The 14,317-nt window shown below is 46.1% G+C and overlaps 1 protein-coding gene across 1 annotated transcript in view; it reads right to left on the minus strand.

Moving 5' to 3' along the window:
• Window positions 1-12,174, minus strand: part of LOC134340648 (metabotropic glycine receptor-like) — a 209,551-nt gene extending 197,377 nt beyond the window's left edge. The window contains exon 1 of the mRNA XM_063038104.1: window positions 11,238-12,174. Coding sequence (XP_062894174.1) covers window positions 11,238-12,031 — 794 coding nt within the window. The 5' untranslated portion in view covers window positions 12,032-12,174. The remainder of the gene's footprint in view (window positions 1-11,237) is intronic.
• Between the last annotated feature and the right edge of the window lie 2,143 nt (window positions 12,175-14,317).

Raw genomic sequence — 14,317 nt, forward strand, 5'->3', positions numbered from 1 at the left:
GAAAGTAAATGATTCATCTGTCTGATGCCCGGAGTGACGGTTCGGAGATGCAGCCCCTGTGTGAAAGGATCGGAAGACATGACTGGATGCAGCAGCCTTTGGGGATGAAGATCAGATGCAGAAGGAAAGCAACGGCAGTTGTCTCTGATCATCTTGAGTGGAGCCACCAGAAAACGTTGGAGCCATTTGGCCCATCAAGTCTGCTACACCATTTGATCATACCTGATTTTGAACATAGAGCAGTATACCACAGGCCCTTCAGTCCACTGTGTTGTGTTGACCTCTTAACCTACTCTAAGGTCAATCTAATCTTCCTTCCTACACAGCCTTCATTTTTCTATCATTCATATGCCCATCTATCTCCAAGAGGACCACAAACTTATCATAGTTTGGAGGCTTATGTCCCTCAATGACCCAGAGAGCTATGTTGACTGGAGTCAGGGCGTTGTGCTTTGGCTCTTGGTAGGGTCACCCATGCCAAACAGGTCAAAGGGTAGAGGTCAGGGTAGGAGTGGTCCACCGGTCCTCCAGGTCTGGGGTTTCAGCTCAGGGCTAACAATCCTGACTGGTCAAACAAAATTGTTATAGCAATGGAGAATTTTTCTATATCTGAATGCAACAGTATTCCTGAGTCTCCGCCAGGGACTTGCATGACTGACAGTAGTGAAAACCACAAGGAAGCTACTGGCATGATGAAGGAAGCCTTGAGCACCACCAGAGATGAAGGACCTTCATCACTGCCCTAAACACCAGTGGCATTACAGGTAGGTTGATTGGTGATGTGCCTATCTAAGAGCTTCTTTAATGCCCCTAATGTGTCTGCCTCTACCACCACAACTTGCAGTTACCTCTGACTTCACCCCACCCCTATCCTTTCCTCCAAACAGCTTAACATTATGCTCCACACACAAATGCTAGAGGAACTCAGCAGGCCAGGCAGCATCTGTGGAAAAACGTACAGTTGACATTTCGGCCCAAAACCCTTCAGCAGTCTTGCCGAAGGGTCTCGGCCCAAAATGTCGACTGTACACTTTTCCATTGATGCTGCCTGGCCTGCTGAGTTCCTCCAGCATTTTGTGTGTGTTGCTTTAATTTCTAGCATCTGCAGATTTTCCCTTGTTTATAATATTATGCCCCATTGCATTCACCATTTCCACTCTGGAGGAAAAAAATCTCTGGCTAGCTACTTGATCTTTGCTTCTTATCATCTTATTTACCTCTATCAAGTCGCTTCTCATCTTCCTTTGCTCCGAAAAGAAAAGCCCCAGCTCTCTCGACCTATTTTCATAAGATAAGCCCTGAAGTCCAGGCACCATCCTAGTAAATCTCCTCTGCACCTTTTCTAAAGCTTCCAATATGCCAAGTGTAGTCTAACCAGAGTTTTATAGAGCCTCGTGGCTCTTGACTTACTATCCATCTCAACCCCATTTTCCTGCCTTCACCCCATAACCTTTGCCACCCTGACTAATCAAGAACCTTATCAACCTCCACTTTAAATATACCCAGTGACTTCTGTGGCAATGAATTCCACAGATTCACCACTCTCTGGCTAAAGAAATTCCTCCTCGTCTCTGTTTTAAAGGGACATATTTCTATTCTGAGGTTGTGCACTCTGGTCCTAGACTCCCCTACTAAATGGAACATTCTCTCCACATCCACTCCACGCCTTTCAATAGTCAATAGATTTCAATGAGTCCCCCCCCCCAATTCTTTTTCACCATCATTACATTTAAGTTTTGTTCTCGTCCTACTAACTTCTGCCTTTCCATATTGGCTTTTAAAGTTTTTGGAAACTTCTGTTTGTTTTTAGATTGTAAGGTGAGGGATAAAATCAGCTTTATTTGTCACGTGCACATCGAAACATAGAGGGAAATACATTGCTTGCACTAACGACCAACACAGTCCGAGGATGCGCTGGGGGCAGCCCACAATTGTCACCATGCTTCCAGCGCCAACATAGCATGCCCACAACTCACTAACCCTAACTCAAACATCTTTAGGAATGTGGGAGGAAACCAGACAACCTGAAGGAGCTCCATGTGGTCACGGGGAGAATGCACAAAGTCCTCTCAGACAGCAGTGGGATTTAAATCTGTGTTGCTGGCTCTGTAGAGTGTTGCACTAACGTTATGCTACAATGGGCTTTTTCAAAAAATATAACGACTAAAATTGTTGGAAATATACTGGTGGTCGGACAGCAGGGATGTAATAAACTGAGGTATACCACTGGCCAGTACTCACTGAGTACCTTAAGGACACACATATGTGTGTTGTTATGTACCATGTGTGTGTCTTTAACCTGCCTCTGAACAGCAGTCACTTTAAATTGCTGAAGGGTTTCAGGAAGCCACAGTTAATGATTCATTGCTCCTCCTGTACCTACTTTTTAATATAATTAATAATATATATAAGTTTTATTTTACATATACAGTACTGTGCAAAAATCTTTGGCACATATATATAGCTAGAGAGCCTAAGACTTTTGCACAGTACTGTAGTAAGTTTATGTATTGCACTATACCGCTGCCACAAAAAACATAAATTACATGAGATACGTGAATGATGATAAACCTGATTCTGATACGGGTCTCTACTGTGGACTGAGAGTGGGAAGAGGGCAGGAAGAGGGGAATCGTGTTTGGGGAAAAGAGAAAGGGAGAGGGGAGGGAGGGGGAAGCACCAGAGAGACATTCTGTAATGATCAATACACCAATTGTTTGGAATCAAATGACCTTGCCTGGCGTCTCAGGACTGGGTGCGTCTGCACCCGCAACACCCCCACCCCGGAACCCCTTCTCTGCCATCTGTCCTACACCCCTCCCGCAGCATTCCACCCTTGCCATTCCCAACATCCTTTCCTCCCACCAGATTTACAAACTTGCTCTCTGCTCCACATTGAAAAATACAGTACTGTGCAAAAGTCTTTGGCACCGTAGCTATTTATATATGCCTAAGACTTTTGTGCAGTACCGTTTGTGTGTATAGATATATTTTTATTATTATTTATATAAATGTGTGTGTATACATTATATATGTGTATATATAAGGTATTAAAGGAGATTTAAACCAATCAGCCCATTAAGTCTGCTCTGCCATTCAATCATGGCTAATTTTTTTCAACCCCATTCTCCTGTCTTCTCCCCATAACCATCATCCCCCTCCCCTTAATAATCAAGTATCTATCCTAAATAAATTTGGCCTCCAGAGCCCTTTCTGACAATGAATTCCATATTCTGACTGAAAAAGTTCCTCCTCTTCGCAGTTCTAATTAATCTTAGCTATCTCAAAACCATAACCTCCCCATCCTGCCCATACAATTATTATCCTACAACCATCAGGCTCCTGAACCAGCGTGGATAACTTCACTTCGAACTGACTCCACAGCCTACAGGCTCACTTTTCAAGGTCTCTACAACACATGTTCCCAACATTTTTAGTTATTTATCTATCTGTTTATTTATTTATTATGATTATTATTTGTTGCAAGAAAAAGAATCTCAGGGTTGTATATAGTGGCATATACGTACTTTCATAACAAATTTACTTTGAACTTTGAATAAGCCAGATAGGCTGCAGAAAAGCTACTTTGAACTTTGAACTTTCCTTGATGTCTTTTGCTGTGTAGAAATCTATTGATTTCCTTCTTAAGTATACTCAGTGACTTTGCATCCACTGCCCCGTGTGGTCGAAAATCCTACAGGTTCACCATCTACTGACCGAAAAATTTCTCTTCATCTCGGTTCTTACTCTGCAGCTTGAGACTGGTATTTGCACATGCCTGAGCCATGTGAAAGATTCTCCCTGCACTCAGTCTGTTGAGCGATGTCAGAGTTTTATATGGTTCAAATGCGATTAGCTTCATTTGTCACATGTACATCGAAACATACAGTGAAATGCATTGTCTGTGTCAAATCAAATCAGCAACAATCATGCTGAACAACTCACAAGTGTTCCCTTGCTTCTGCCGCCAACTGAGCACTTTCAAGGACTCTTCATTTCATTCTCTTGATAGTTAATTCTTATTTATTTCATATTATTATTTCTTTCTTTCTGTATTTGCATAGTTTGTTGTATTTTGCTCTGTGGTTGAATGCTGAAGTTGGTGCAGTCTTTCATTAATCCTGTTATGATCATTATTCTATAGATTTATTGAGTATGCCCACAAGAAAATGAATCTCAGGGTTGTATACAGTGACGTATATGTACTTTGTTAATAAATTTAATTTGAACTTTCAACCCAACTCACTGATCCTAACTAGGAGCGTGGAAGCACCCGGAGGAAAGCCACACAGTCACAGGGAGAACGTAGAAACTCCTTACAGAGAGAAGCTGGAATTGAACCACGATCTGGTGTTGCAAAGCAATGATGCTAACCACTATGCCACCGCGTGCCTGATTCTCGTTCCTCCAAATCAGGGGTTCACAAACTGTTTTATGCTATGTTGTCCATTTGTCATACCATTAAGAAAGGGGTCTGTGAACACCAGGTTGGGAACCCCTACTCTAAATAAATCATGGCCAAATCCTCCCAGTCTCTTCGTATATGGCAATCCTGGCATCTCAGGAAACAGTCCGGCCAACCATCATTGCACTCGCTGCATAGCAAGTATATTCTTTCAAAAAGCGTACTCAATCCAAACTGGACGCAATACACTTGACGTGGTCTCCCTGTGGGGCTCTTGCACACAAAGTGAAAGTGGGGCAGCATGGTACAGAGCCAGCGACTGGAGTTCAACTCTTGGTGCTGTCTGGAAGGAGTTGTGGATTTCCTCCTGTTGCACCCATTTCCTCCCACATGCCAAAGACCTGCGGGTCAAGGTTAATATATTGTGAGCATGCTATATTGGCGCTGGAATTGTAGCGACACTTGTGGGCTACCCCAGCATATCCTCGGACTGTGTAGATGCCAATGACACATTTGATTGTAGGTTTTTGACGTTTTCATTTACCTGTGACAAATCATGCTAATCGTTTTAAATCTTGCACTGAAGGCCAACAGACTATTTGCCGTCTTGACTGTTTGGTGCACTGGTGCAGAAGGACATGGATCCCTCTGTGCACCAATTTTTTCCAATCTATCACCACTCAGACTATTTTCCCTACTCCTTTCCCTGCCAAAATGAAAAACTTCCCATCTACCCACAGTAGACTGCTTACTTACTTGCTTACTGCCTGTTACACCTCTGGCGTTGAGGGCAGCAAAAAAGCTCCTCCATCTCTGGTGGTGTTCAGGGCTTCCTTCATTGTGCCAGTAGCTTTTTCTCGGCTTTCACTACTGTCAGCCATGCAAGTCCTGGATGGAGACTCAGGAATATCATCACACACAGAAACAGAAGGGTCCTCCGTTGCTGTTTCTGTAACAGTTTTGTTTGACCAGTCAGGGTTGTTAGCCCTGAGCTGAACCCTCGAACGTGGAGGACCGGTGGACCACTCTTAGTCTGGCCTCTGCCCTTTGACCTGTTTGGCATGGGTCACCCGACCAAGAGCCAAAGCATAAATCCCTGCCTCCAGCCACCATAGCTCTCCAGGTCATTGAGGTGTGCAAGCCTCCAAATTATGACAAGATTGTGGTCTTCCTGGTGGACAGTTGAGTGAGTGAGCCATGTATTTTCCACACTCCTCCAACATTTTTAACACGTCCTTGAGACTCGGTGCATCATCCTCACAGTGCGCAAGATTTGTTTCACATAATGACAGTAGAGGTTTGGAACTCTCCGTGCCAAAAAGGGCATGAAACTCAAATGAAATGTGATGATGCCATTTTTGTTAAGAAGTTGAACCTACAGACCTCCTATTCATAATAAGATCATAAGACACTAAGACATTGGAGCAGAATTGAGTTGCTGCCACATGATTGGCTGATTAGGTATTTTGCATTAACGTGCAGGTGCCCAGGTTTACAGAACATGATGTTTGATGTCTCTGTGGCAGATTTGTTTCTGCGGCCAGATATGGTGTGAAAAGTCCACATGCAGACATCAGTTGAGGGCTGGACTGTGCTTGGCTAAGTCAATGCCTCTGTTAATCCTGAAACATAAACCTTGTGCCTCGAGCTGACAAAGCTTATTGAGTCACTACCCCTCAGCTAATATCGGGTTATGTGTGAGGTGCTCTGGTAATCATCATACTCGACTAGCAATCAAAAGTTTGTCAGCTCAGACCTACTCAGGGCAAACTGTGAGCATTATCCTTCAGGGAGAGGAACCAATCAACTGTTCCTGTTCTGGCTACCGTTAACTCCTAATAAGCCAACAAGACTATAAGACATAGAAGCAGAATTAGCACATCATGTCTGCTCTGCCATTCCATCATGGCTGATTTATTATCCCTCTCAACCCCACTCTGCTGCCTTCTCCCTGTAACCTTCGATGCCCTACTAATCAAGAACCTATCAACCTCCAGTTTAAATATACCAAATGACTTAGCCTCCACAACTATCTGTGACAGTGAATTCCACAGGTTCTCCACCCTCTGGCTAAAGGAATTCCTCATCATCTCTGTTCTTAAGGTACATCCTTGTACTCTGAAGCTGTGCCTTCTGGTCCCAGACTCCCCCACTAAAGGAAACATCCTCTCCACATCCACTCTATCTGTGCCCTCTGGTCCTAGACTCCCCCACTGCAGGAAACATCCTCTCCACATCCACTCTATCTGTGCCCTCTGGTCCTAGACTCCCCCACTATAGGAAACATCCTCTCCACATCCACTCTATCTGTGCCCTCTGGTCCTAAACTCGCCCACTATAGGAAACATCCTCTCCACATCCACTCTATCTGTGTCCTCTGGTCCTAGACTCCCCCACTATAGGAAACATCCTCTCCACATCCACTCTATCTGTGCCCTCTGGTCCTAGACTGCCCCCACTATAGGAAACATTCTCTCCACGTCCACTCTATCTGTGCCCTCTGGTCCTAGACTGCCCCCAATATAGGAAACATTCTCTCCACGTCCACTCTATCTGTGCCCTCTGGTCCTAGACTGCCCCCAATATAGGAAACATTCTCTCCACGTCCACTCTGTCCAGGCCTTTCAGTATTTGATAGGTTTCAATGAAGATACCTATCAGCTATTTTTATTGAAAGAAAGAACAGGTTCAAGGGGAAGAATGGCCTCCATCTATGCTAATGCAGTATTAGGCTTTTTATCATTTTTGTAAAGCCCTAAGCAGTTTTTAATAATGAGCTAGGAGATACTCAGGTAAGAGAGAGGGACGTGATGGTGATGAGTAGGTGTACAGGAGTGAGATGGATCAGCTGGTTGAATGCTGTTGCAACAACAACCTTGCACTCAACATCAGTAAGACCAAGGAATTGATAATGAACTTCAGGAAGGGGAAGTCAGAAGAACACACAGCAGTCCTCATTGAGGGGTCGGTAACAGAAAGGGTGAGAAGCTTTAAGTTCCTGGGTGTCAATATTTCTGAAGATCTACGCTGGGCCCATCATAGTGATGCAATTACAAAGAAGGCACACCAGCTATATTTCATTAGTAGTTTGAGGAGATTTGGTATGCTACTAAAGACACTAAAGAAATTCATGGAGAGTATTCTGACTGGTTGCTTCACTGTCTGGTGATGGAGACACCAATGCAAAGGATCAGGAAAAATGCAGAGAGTAGTAAACTCATCATGGGAACTAGCCTCCCGAACATTGAGGGCATCTTCAAAAGGTGATGCCTCAGAAAGGCAGCATGCATCACTAAGGACCCTCACTACCCAGTACATGCTCTCTTCTCACTACTACCATCAAGGAGGAGAGATAGGATATTCATTCAACATTTGAAGGACAGCTTCTGCCCCTCTGCCAGCAGACTTCTGAATAGTCCTGAATGGTAATGACTCAATAAGCCTTATGGTTATACTCTCATAACCATAAATTGCTACTATATATACTACCTATCAATAGTAGCAGAGGACCATACCGAGTTCCACTCCTGTACCTAATAAAGTGGGCACTGAGTGTCTATTCCTATTGTAATTTATATATTACTTCCACAAAACAACAAATTCCACAACATTTGTCAGCGATAATCAACCCGAGTCTGATTCTGATGTATAAGCTCCCAGGCAATGACATCATGTGATAGGGTCAGGCCATGTACAGAGTGAATCACGTCACTGACGCAGCCTCTGCACTGCTGTTGCCAGAAGACAACATCTCTTCAAATAAACAAAATCTCAGGCAACACATTTTGTCTATGGTACCCCTGTTTTGTGTGTGTGTCGGGGGGGGGAGGAAAGTGATGGGATGTGGCGAAGTGAGGGAAGTGAACTGTTCCCCTCTCAAAGAGAAGAGATATGCAGGATAACACATATAAAGTGCTGGAGGAACTCAGCAGGTCAGGCAGCATTTATGGAGGGGAATAAACAGTCAATGTTCCCCTCCCCGCCTTTCTGCTTCCACAGGGATCGCTCCCTATGTGACTCCCTTGTCCAGTCGTTCCCCCCCCCCCCCCATCCCTTCCTGGCATTTATCCTTGTAAGCGGAACAAGTGCTACACATGTCCTTACACTTCCTCCCTTACCACCATTCAGGGCCCCAGACAGTCCTTCCAGGTGAGGCGACACTTCACCTGTGAGTCGACTGGGGTGATATACTGCGTCCGGTGCTCCCGATGTGGCCTTCTATATATTGGCGAGACCCAACGCAGGCTGGGAGACCATTTCGCTGAACACCTATGCTCTGTCCGCCAGAGAAAGCAGGATCTCCCAGTGGCCACACATTTTAATTCCACATCCCATTCCCATTCTGACATGTCTGTCCACGGCCTCCTCTACTGTAAAGATGAAGCCACACTCAGGTTGGAAGAACAACACCTTATATTCCGTCTGGGTAGCCTCCAACCTGATGGCATGAACATTGACTTCTCTAACTTCTGCTAATGCCCCACCTCCCCCTCATACCCCATCTGTTATTTATTTATTATTTTTTATTTTTCCCCCTTTCTTTCTCTCTTTTTTCTCCCTCTGTCCCTCTCACTATATCTTCCTCTGATGTTCCCCCCTCCCCCTTTTTTTTCTCCCTGGGCCTCCTGTCCCATGATCCTCTCATATCCCTTTTGCCGATCACCTGTCCAGCTCTTGGCTCCATCCCTCCCCCTCCTGTCTTCTCCTATCATTTTGGATCTCCCCCTCCTCCTCCCAAATCTCTTACTATCTCTTCTTTCAGTTAGTCCTGACGAAGGGTCTCGGCCTGAAACATCGACTGTACCTCTTCCTACAGATGCTGCCTGGCCTGCTGCGTTCACCAGCATTTTGTGTGTGTTGCAATGTTTTGGGCCGATACCCTTCATCAAGATATGGAGGGTGATAACTTGTAATGAGTTCTTCAGGCCCATGCAGGGTGTGGAGAGCATTGTGCTCCGAGGTTTTAAGAGCACCTGAATTGGTTAATTGTTGTTTAATGAGAGTGATTAATCATTTAGAATTCCTTGTGTTTTTCTCAATCAGCTCGCTCTTTGTAACGCGGTCTCCTGTTGCTTTCTGTTTAAATTTGTTAAGTTTATTTTGATAGGCTCGGGGATTCGGTGTTACTTGTATTTTAGAAACATAGAAAAATAGGTGCAGGAGCAGGCCATTCGGCCCTTCGAGCCTGCACCGCCATTTATTATGATCATGGCTGATCATCCAACTCAGAACCCTGCCCCAGCCTTCCCTCCATACCCCCTGATCCCTTTAGCCACAAGGGCCATATCTAACTCCCTCTTAAACATAGCCAATGAACTGGCCTCAACTGTTTCCTGTGGCAGAGAATTCCACAGATTCACCACTCTCTGTGTGAAGAAGTTTTTCCTAATCTCGGTCCTAAAAGGCTTCCCCTTTTTTAAGCAGACACCTGATTAGCGCTAATTGTGGGGTGCTGGTTTTGAGAATGTTTCGTCTCGCACTGTCACTTGGCCGAGCCACCAATGTTCTTTTGGAATTATTAAGAATAAACTCTCATTGCCATCTCTACATCACAGTCTGTCTTTCCTCTGCACTTGGGTTCTAACATTGCCAGTGCACACCACGACATAAGTGACCATAGTTTGATGCTATTTATGAAGCAGTCCAACCTTAGAATGGATATAAGGCGCTTAAAATTAGATAGCTCGGGAGCAATACGAATGGCCCAAATATGTGAATGCGACAATTTCATTAGCTTTAGTGCAGTCCTGTTACTGTCATGGTCGCGATTGCATTGTGGCAGGTATCCAAGTTTTGGTGCTCCAATTTCCTGGAGTATGGATAGCTGCTACTGACCCTTTAAGTCTCAGACTGCCAATTCTTGTCTATCACATTCCTTCATGGAAAGTCTGTACTTAAAGGCCTCGGGCTGAGCACTCAGTGCTCAATCGTAAGAGTTCCATTTCTCGTGCTACTGTTTGTGGTTTTGCCTTTTGATTGCAGTTGTGTCATCTTGTTTATTTCGAGTCTGAGTTTGAGTTAATTCTAGACCTTGCGTTCACCACCATCCATAGCTCTCTCGCTACAGTTACCTTATGTAACAGCTTCTTCCCCCAGGCCGTGAGATTTCTGAACACTCCACTTACCACCCAGTACACATTATTTCTGACAGCGCCAGTAGCATTATACTGTTTTAGCCATATGCATATATACACTTTATGTCAGCTTATACATCTACAGAATACTTTTTTATCTGTTTATGTTATGTGCTAATATTATTTTATGTGTTGTATGTGATATACTGTATGTACTATGTTTTGCATCCTGGTCCCTGAGGAAGGTTGTTTCGTTCAGCTGTTTACATGTGTACGAATGAATGACAATCAACTTGAACTTGAATTTGAAGTGCGAAGTAAATCTGAACCGTTTGAACGTTTAAAAAAAACTAAATGACGAGGCGAAGTAAGAACTTCTGACCGGTTTCTGAAGGAGATTTCCTTCACACGCGGTCCCGGAGAGGCAGGTAGGAAGGTGCTGTCTCTGCCCGGAGTAATGGTGTTTATCAAAGTCACCTAACGCGTGGAAAGGGCAGAGCAAAGTTTAAGGGAGCTTGAACGACAACGCAGGAAGAATGGGGAAAATGTTAAACGCTAAAACAAAAGCAGCGGGATTCAATATAATTGAACTAAAACGTTTTAAAAGTCAGATTTCAATCGATAACCAAACTCTGATATTGCATTGGCATTTACTGAATTGTTAAAGCGGTCCCATTCTTTTCGCGCGGTGAGAGGTAACATCGCGGCTACTGGGCGAGTAAAGCGCAGATAACACAAAACGCCTTGTTTAAACTTACTTAAATTCCGGGCTGAGGTCGGGCTTCAATCCATAGAACGAGGTAGACATGGTCACCATCCACTTGGGGATCAGTTTCTCGCCTACACAGTCCAAGAAAGGACTGGACCACTTGACGTGACTTTTGTTGACCATATAGCTGTCTCCTTGGCTCCATTTCGGGGTCTCCAGAGTCTGAAGATCATTGTTTAAGAGTCTTTTGTTGAGGTGAGGAACCTTTTGGTACTTGAGCCGGTGGAACCATTCGCTATCCGAGGTGCGGTTCTCCAGGTCGTGCAAGTTGGACAGGTCCTGCAGGAAGATCGCACCCTGCCTTCTGGTTGCCTGGATCACCAGCTGGGATTTAAGAGGAGTGGCGGGCACGTCCAGGGTGAGGAGCGCCCTGTAAATTTTGGGATCTGCCTCGACGATACTCCTGACCAGGGCGTGGTACCACTCTATGTCCTCCCGGACGCTAGACTCCCTGATATCATTAGTCTGGAAGACCAAGTTGAGGAAGTTGGTGGCGTGGACCATAGTGTCTACGGCGCCGTGGACCACCGGGTGAAGGCTGACGGCTGCCTCGCCTTTCACGCCTCTGATTTCCACCCGCCTGGTGCAGTTTACCTCCGTCAGCTTGGCCGAATCTCCGGTGTAGAGAAAGCGAGTGGCCGCGTCCGATGTCTCCAGGTCCAAGGCGCCTCCCGGGGACCTGGCCAAGGCGGAGATCTGGGACACATTCCAGGCGGTGGAGAACTCGAACCCGCCCAACAATAGCCCGAGGTGGATGTACAGAATCGCGCCCAGCAAAGACATGCCCAGAGTGTGGCTTCCTCCACCGCTCAGATTATAGTCAAAATTGCCCAAGCTGCACCGACTCGGAGAGACATCCGATAGTCGTGGCGGGCCGGCTGCACTCAAATTGCCGGCCAACTGGGTGGTAGGATGAGGTGGCTTTTGGAAACTCCTCCACTTATTCATGCGGTCCCAAGGCACGGAGAACCGGAGTGTTTGTGGCGGCAACTGGCGGGCGACCTGCGTTGCTGGAACCGTCACTCCGTCGCTGACAGGTCAGCCCCATCTCCGACAGGGAGAAGCAACACGTCGAGGAAGCCCTCTCCCACTGCCCATCACACCTCCCAAGACCATTGCTTTTTATTCCAAACGGTAAAAATAGCTCAGACATCCAAAAGTGGGAAAGACCATTTCAATTGGGGCATCTGAACGGGGGAAAATGCGCGGATTTCTTTTTAATATATATTTTCCCAGATAGTGCAGCCTAGATGATGAAAGCAGAACGCTCGCCATGGCAACGGAGGACATGAAGTCGACCCATTCATGAGTCCTGCTGATTGACAGTCCCGTGGACCACCCTCCAGCCGCGGGCACCGGCGCGGGGTAAGCCCGGAGCACCCCTCCTTTGCTGGTGACGGGAGAACACGGCGTCCCCTTCAGAAATAGTGTCTGTCCGCTCAAACGTCTGATCACTGAAGCACGGCACCAAGACTTAATTGTCCCCTCACGGTTAGTGCAGGAAAGTTCACCGTCCTGTTTCCGCCTTCACACCTGTAAACCCCCCACACACACACACACACACACACACCAACCCCGCTCCCCACCTGCCCGCGGACCGGTCTGGGGCGATGGCCGCGTGTTTACACAAAGTTCAGTGCGCTTCATACGCTCGTTATTTCGCGAAGTAAGTGAACAGCAAATCCAGTGCTGGGAAGTGAACGGGCACTGCAAACCGATAGGTCAGGGGGAAGGACAGCGCGGTAGCAGCGGACAACCAGTGTTAGCGCTGTATTCGGTCTGAGAGAGAGTGTGTGTGTGTGTCTGAGAGAGAGAGGGGTGTGTGTATGTGTGTCTGAGAGAGAGAGGGGTGTGTGTGTGTGTGTGTGTGTGTGTGTGTCTGAGAGAGAGAGGGGTGTGTGTATGTGTGTGTCTGAGAGAGAGAGGGGTGTGTGTGTGTGTGTCTGAGAGAGAGAGGGGTGTGTGTGTGTGTGTGTGTGTGTGTGTGTCTGAGAGAGAGAGGGGTGTGTGTATGTGTGTGTCTGAGAGAGAGAGGGGTGTGTGTATGTGTGTGTCTGAGAGAGAGAGGGGTGTGTGGGTGTGTGTGTGTGTGTATGCGTGCACTTGTGTGTATCTATGTGTTGGGGGAGTAGTGTGTGTCAGTTTCTCTGTGTGTGTGTACGTCTGTGTTTCAATGTGTGCATGAGTGTGTGTGGGGGTATGTTTGTGTGTGTATGTGCGTGTGTGTGGGTGTGGGTGTGTAGGGGATTGTCTTTGTGTGTGTGTCAGCATGTGGGCCTTTGTAAGTGTGTGTGTGTGTGTGTGTGTGTGTGTCTGTGTCTGTGGGCTTGTATGTATGTGGATGTGTCTGTGCATGTCTGTGTGTATGGTTGGGGAGTTCAGTGTTTATGCTTGTGTGTGTGCATGTGTGTGTGTGTGCCTATGTCAATGACTGTATGCATGTCTTTATTTGTGTGTTGTGTGTGGACATATGTGTGTTTGTGTGGGTGTCTATGTGCATTGTGTGCGTAGGTACGTGTTAATGTGTCTGTGTATGTGTGTGTGTGTGTGTGTGTATGTGTTTGTCTCTGTGTGTGTACGTGTGAGGGGATTGTGTGTGTGTGTGTGTCTGTCTGTCTGTCTGTCTGTGTGTTTCACTGTGTATGAGCATGCATGTGAGTATGTTTGTGTGTGTGTTCGGATGTTTGTGTGAAGGGGATTGTGTGTGTGCCTGCATGTATGTGTGTGGGGGGATGTTGTGGGGGTGTCTATGTGTGTGTATGGCAGTGTTTCATTGTGTGTGTGAGTGTGCACATGGGTATGTTTGTGTGTGTACGTGTGCAGACTTGAGTGTATCTGTTTGTGTTTGTGTGTGTGTGACTATGTGTATATGTGTGGGGGGTCTTTGGTGTGTGTGTGTGTGTGTGTGTGTGTGTGTGTAAGTTTGTATGTGTATGTCTGTGTGTGTTGTGTGTGTATTTGTGTGTGTACAGGATTATTTGCGTTTGTGTCTATGTCTCTGTGAGTGTGTGTGTGTGTGTCTGTCTGTATCTGTATGTGTGTTTCTGTGTGTGTTGTGGGTGTGAATGT

The sequence above is a fragment of the Mobula hypostoma genome, chromosome X1, assembly GCF_963921235.1.
Source record: "Mobula hypostoma chromosome X1, sMobHyp1.1, whole genome shotgun sequence".
Lineage (NCBI taxonomy): Eukaryota > Metazoa > Chordata > Chondrichthyes > Myliobatiformes > Myliobatidae > Mobula > Mobula hypostoma.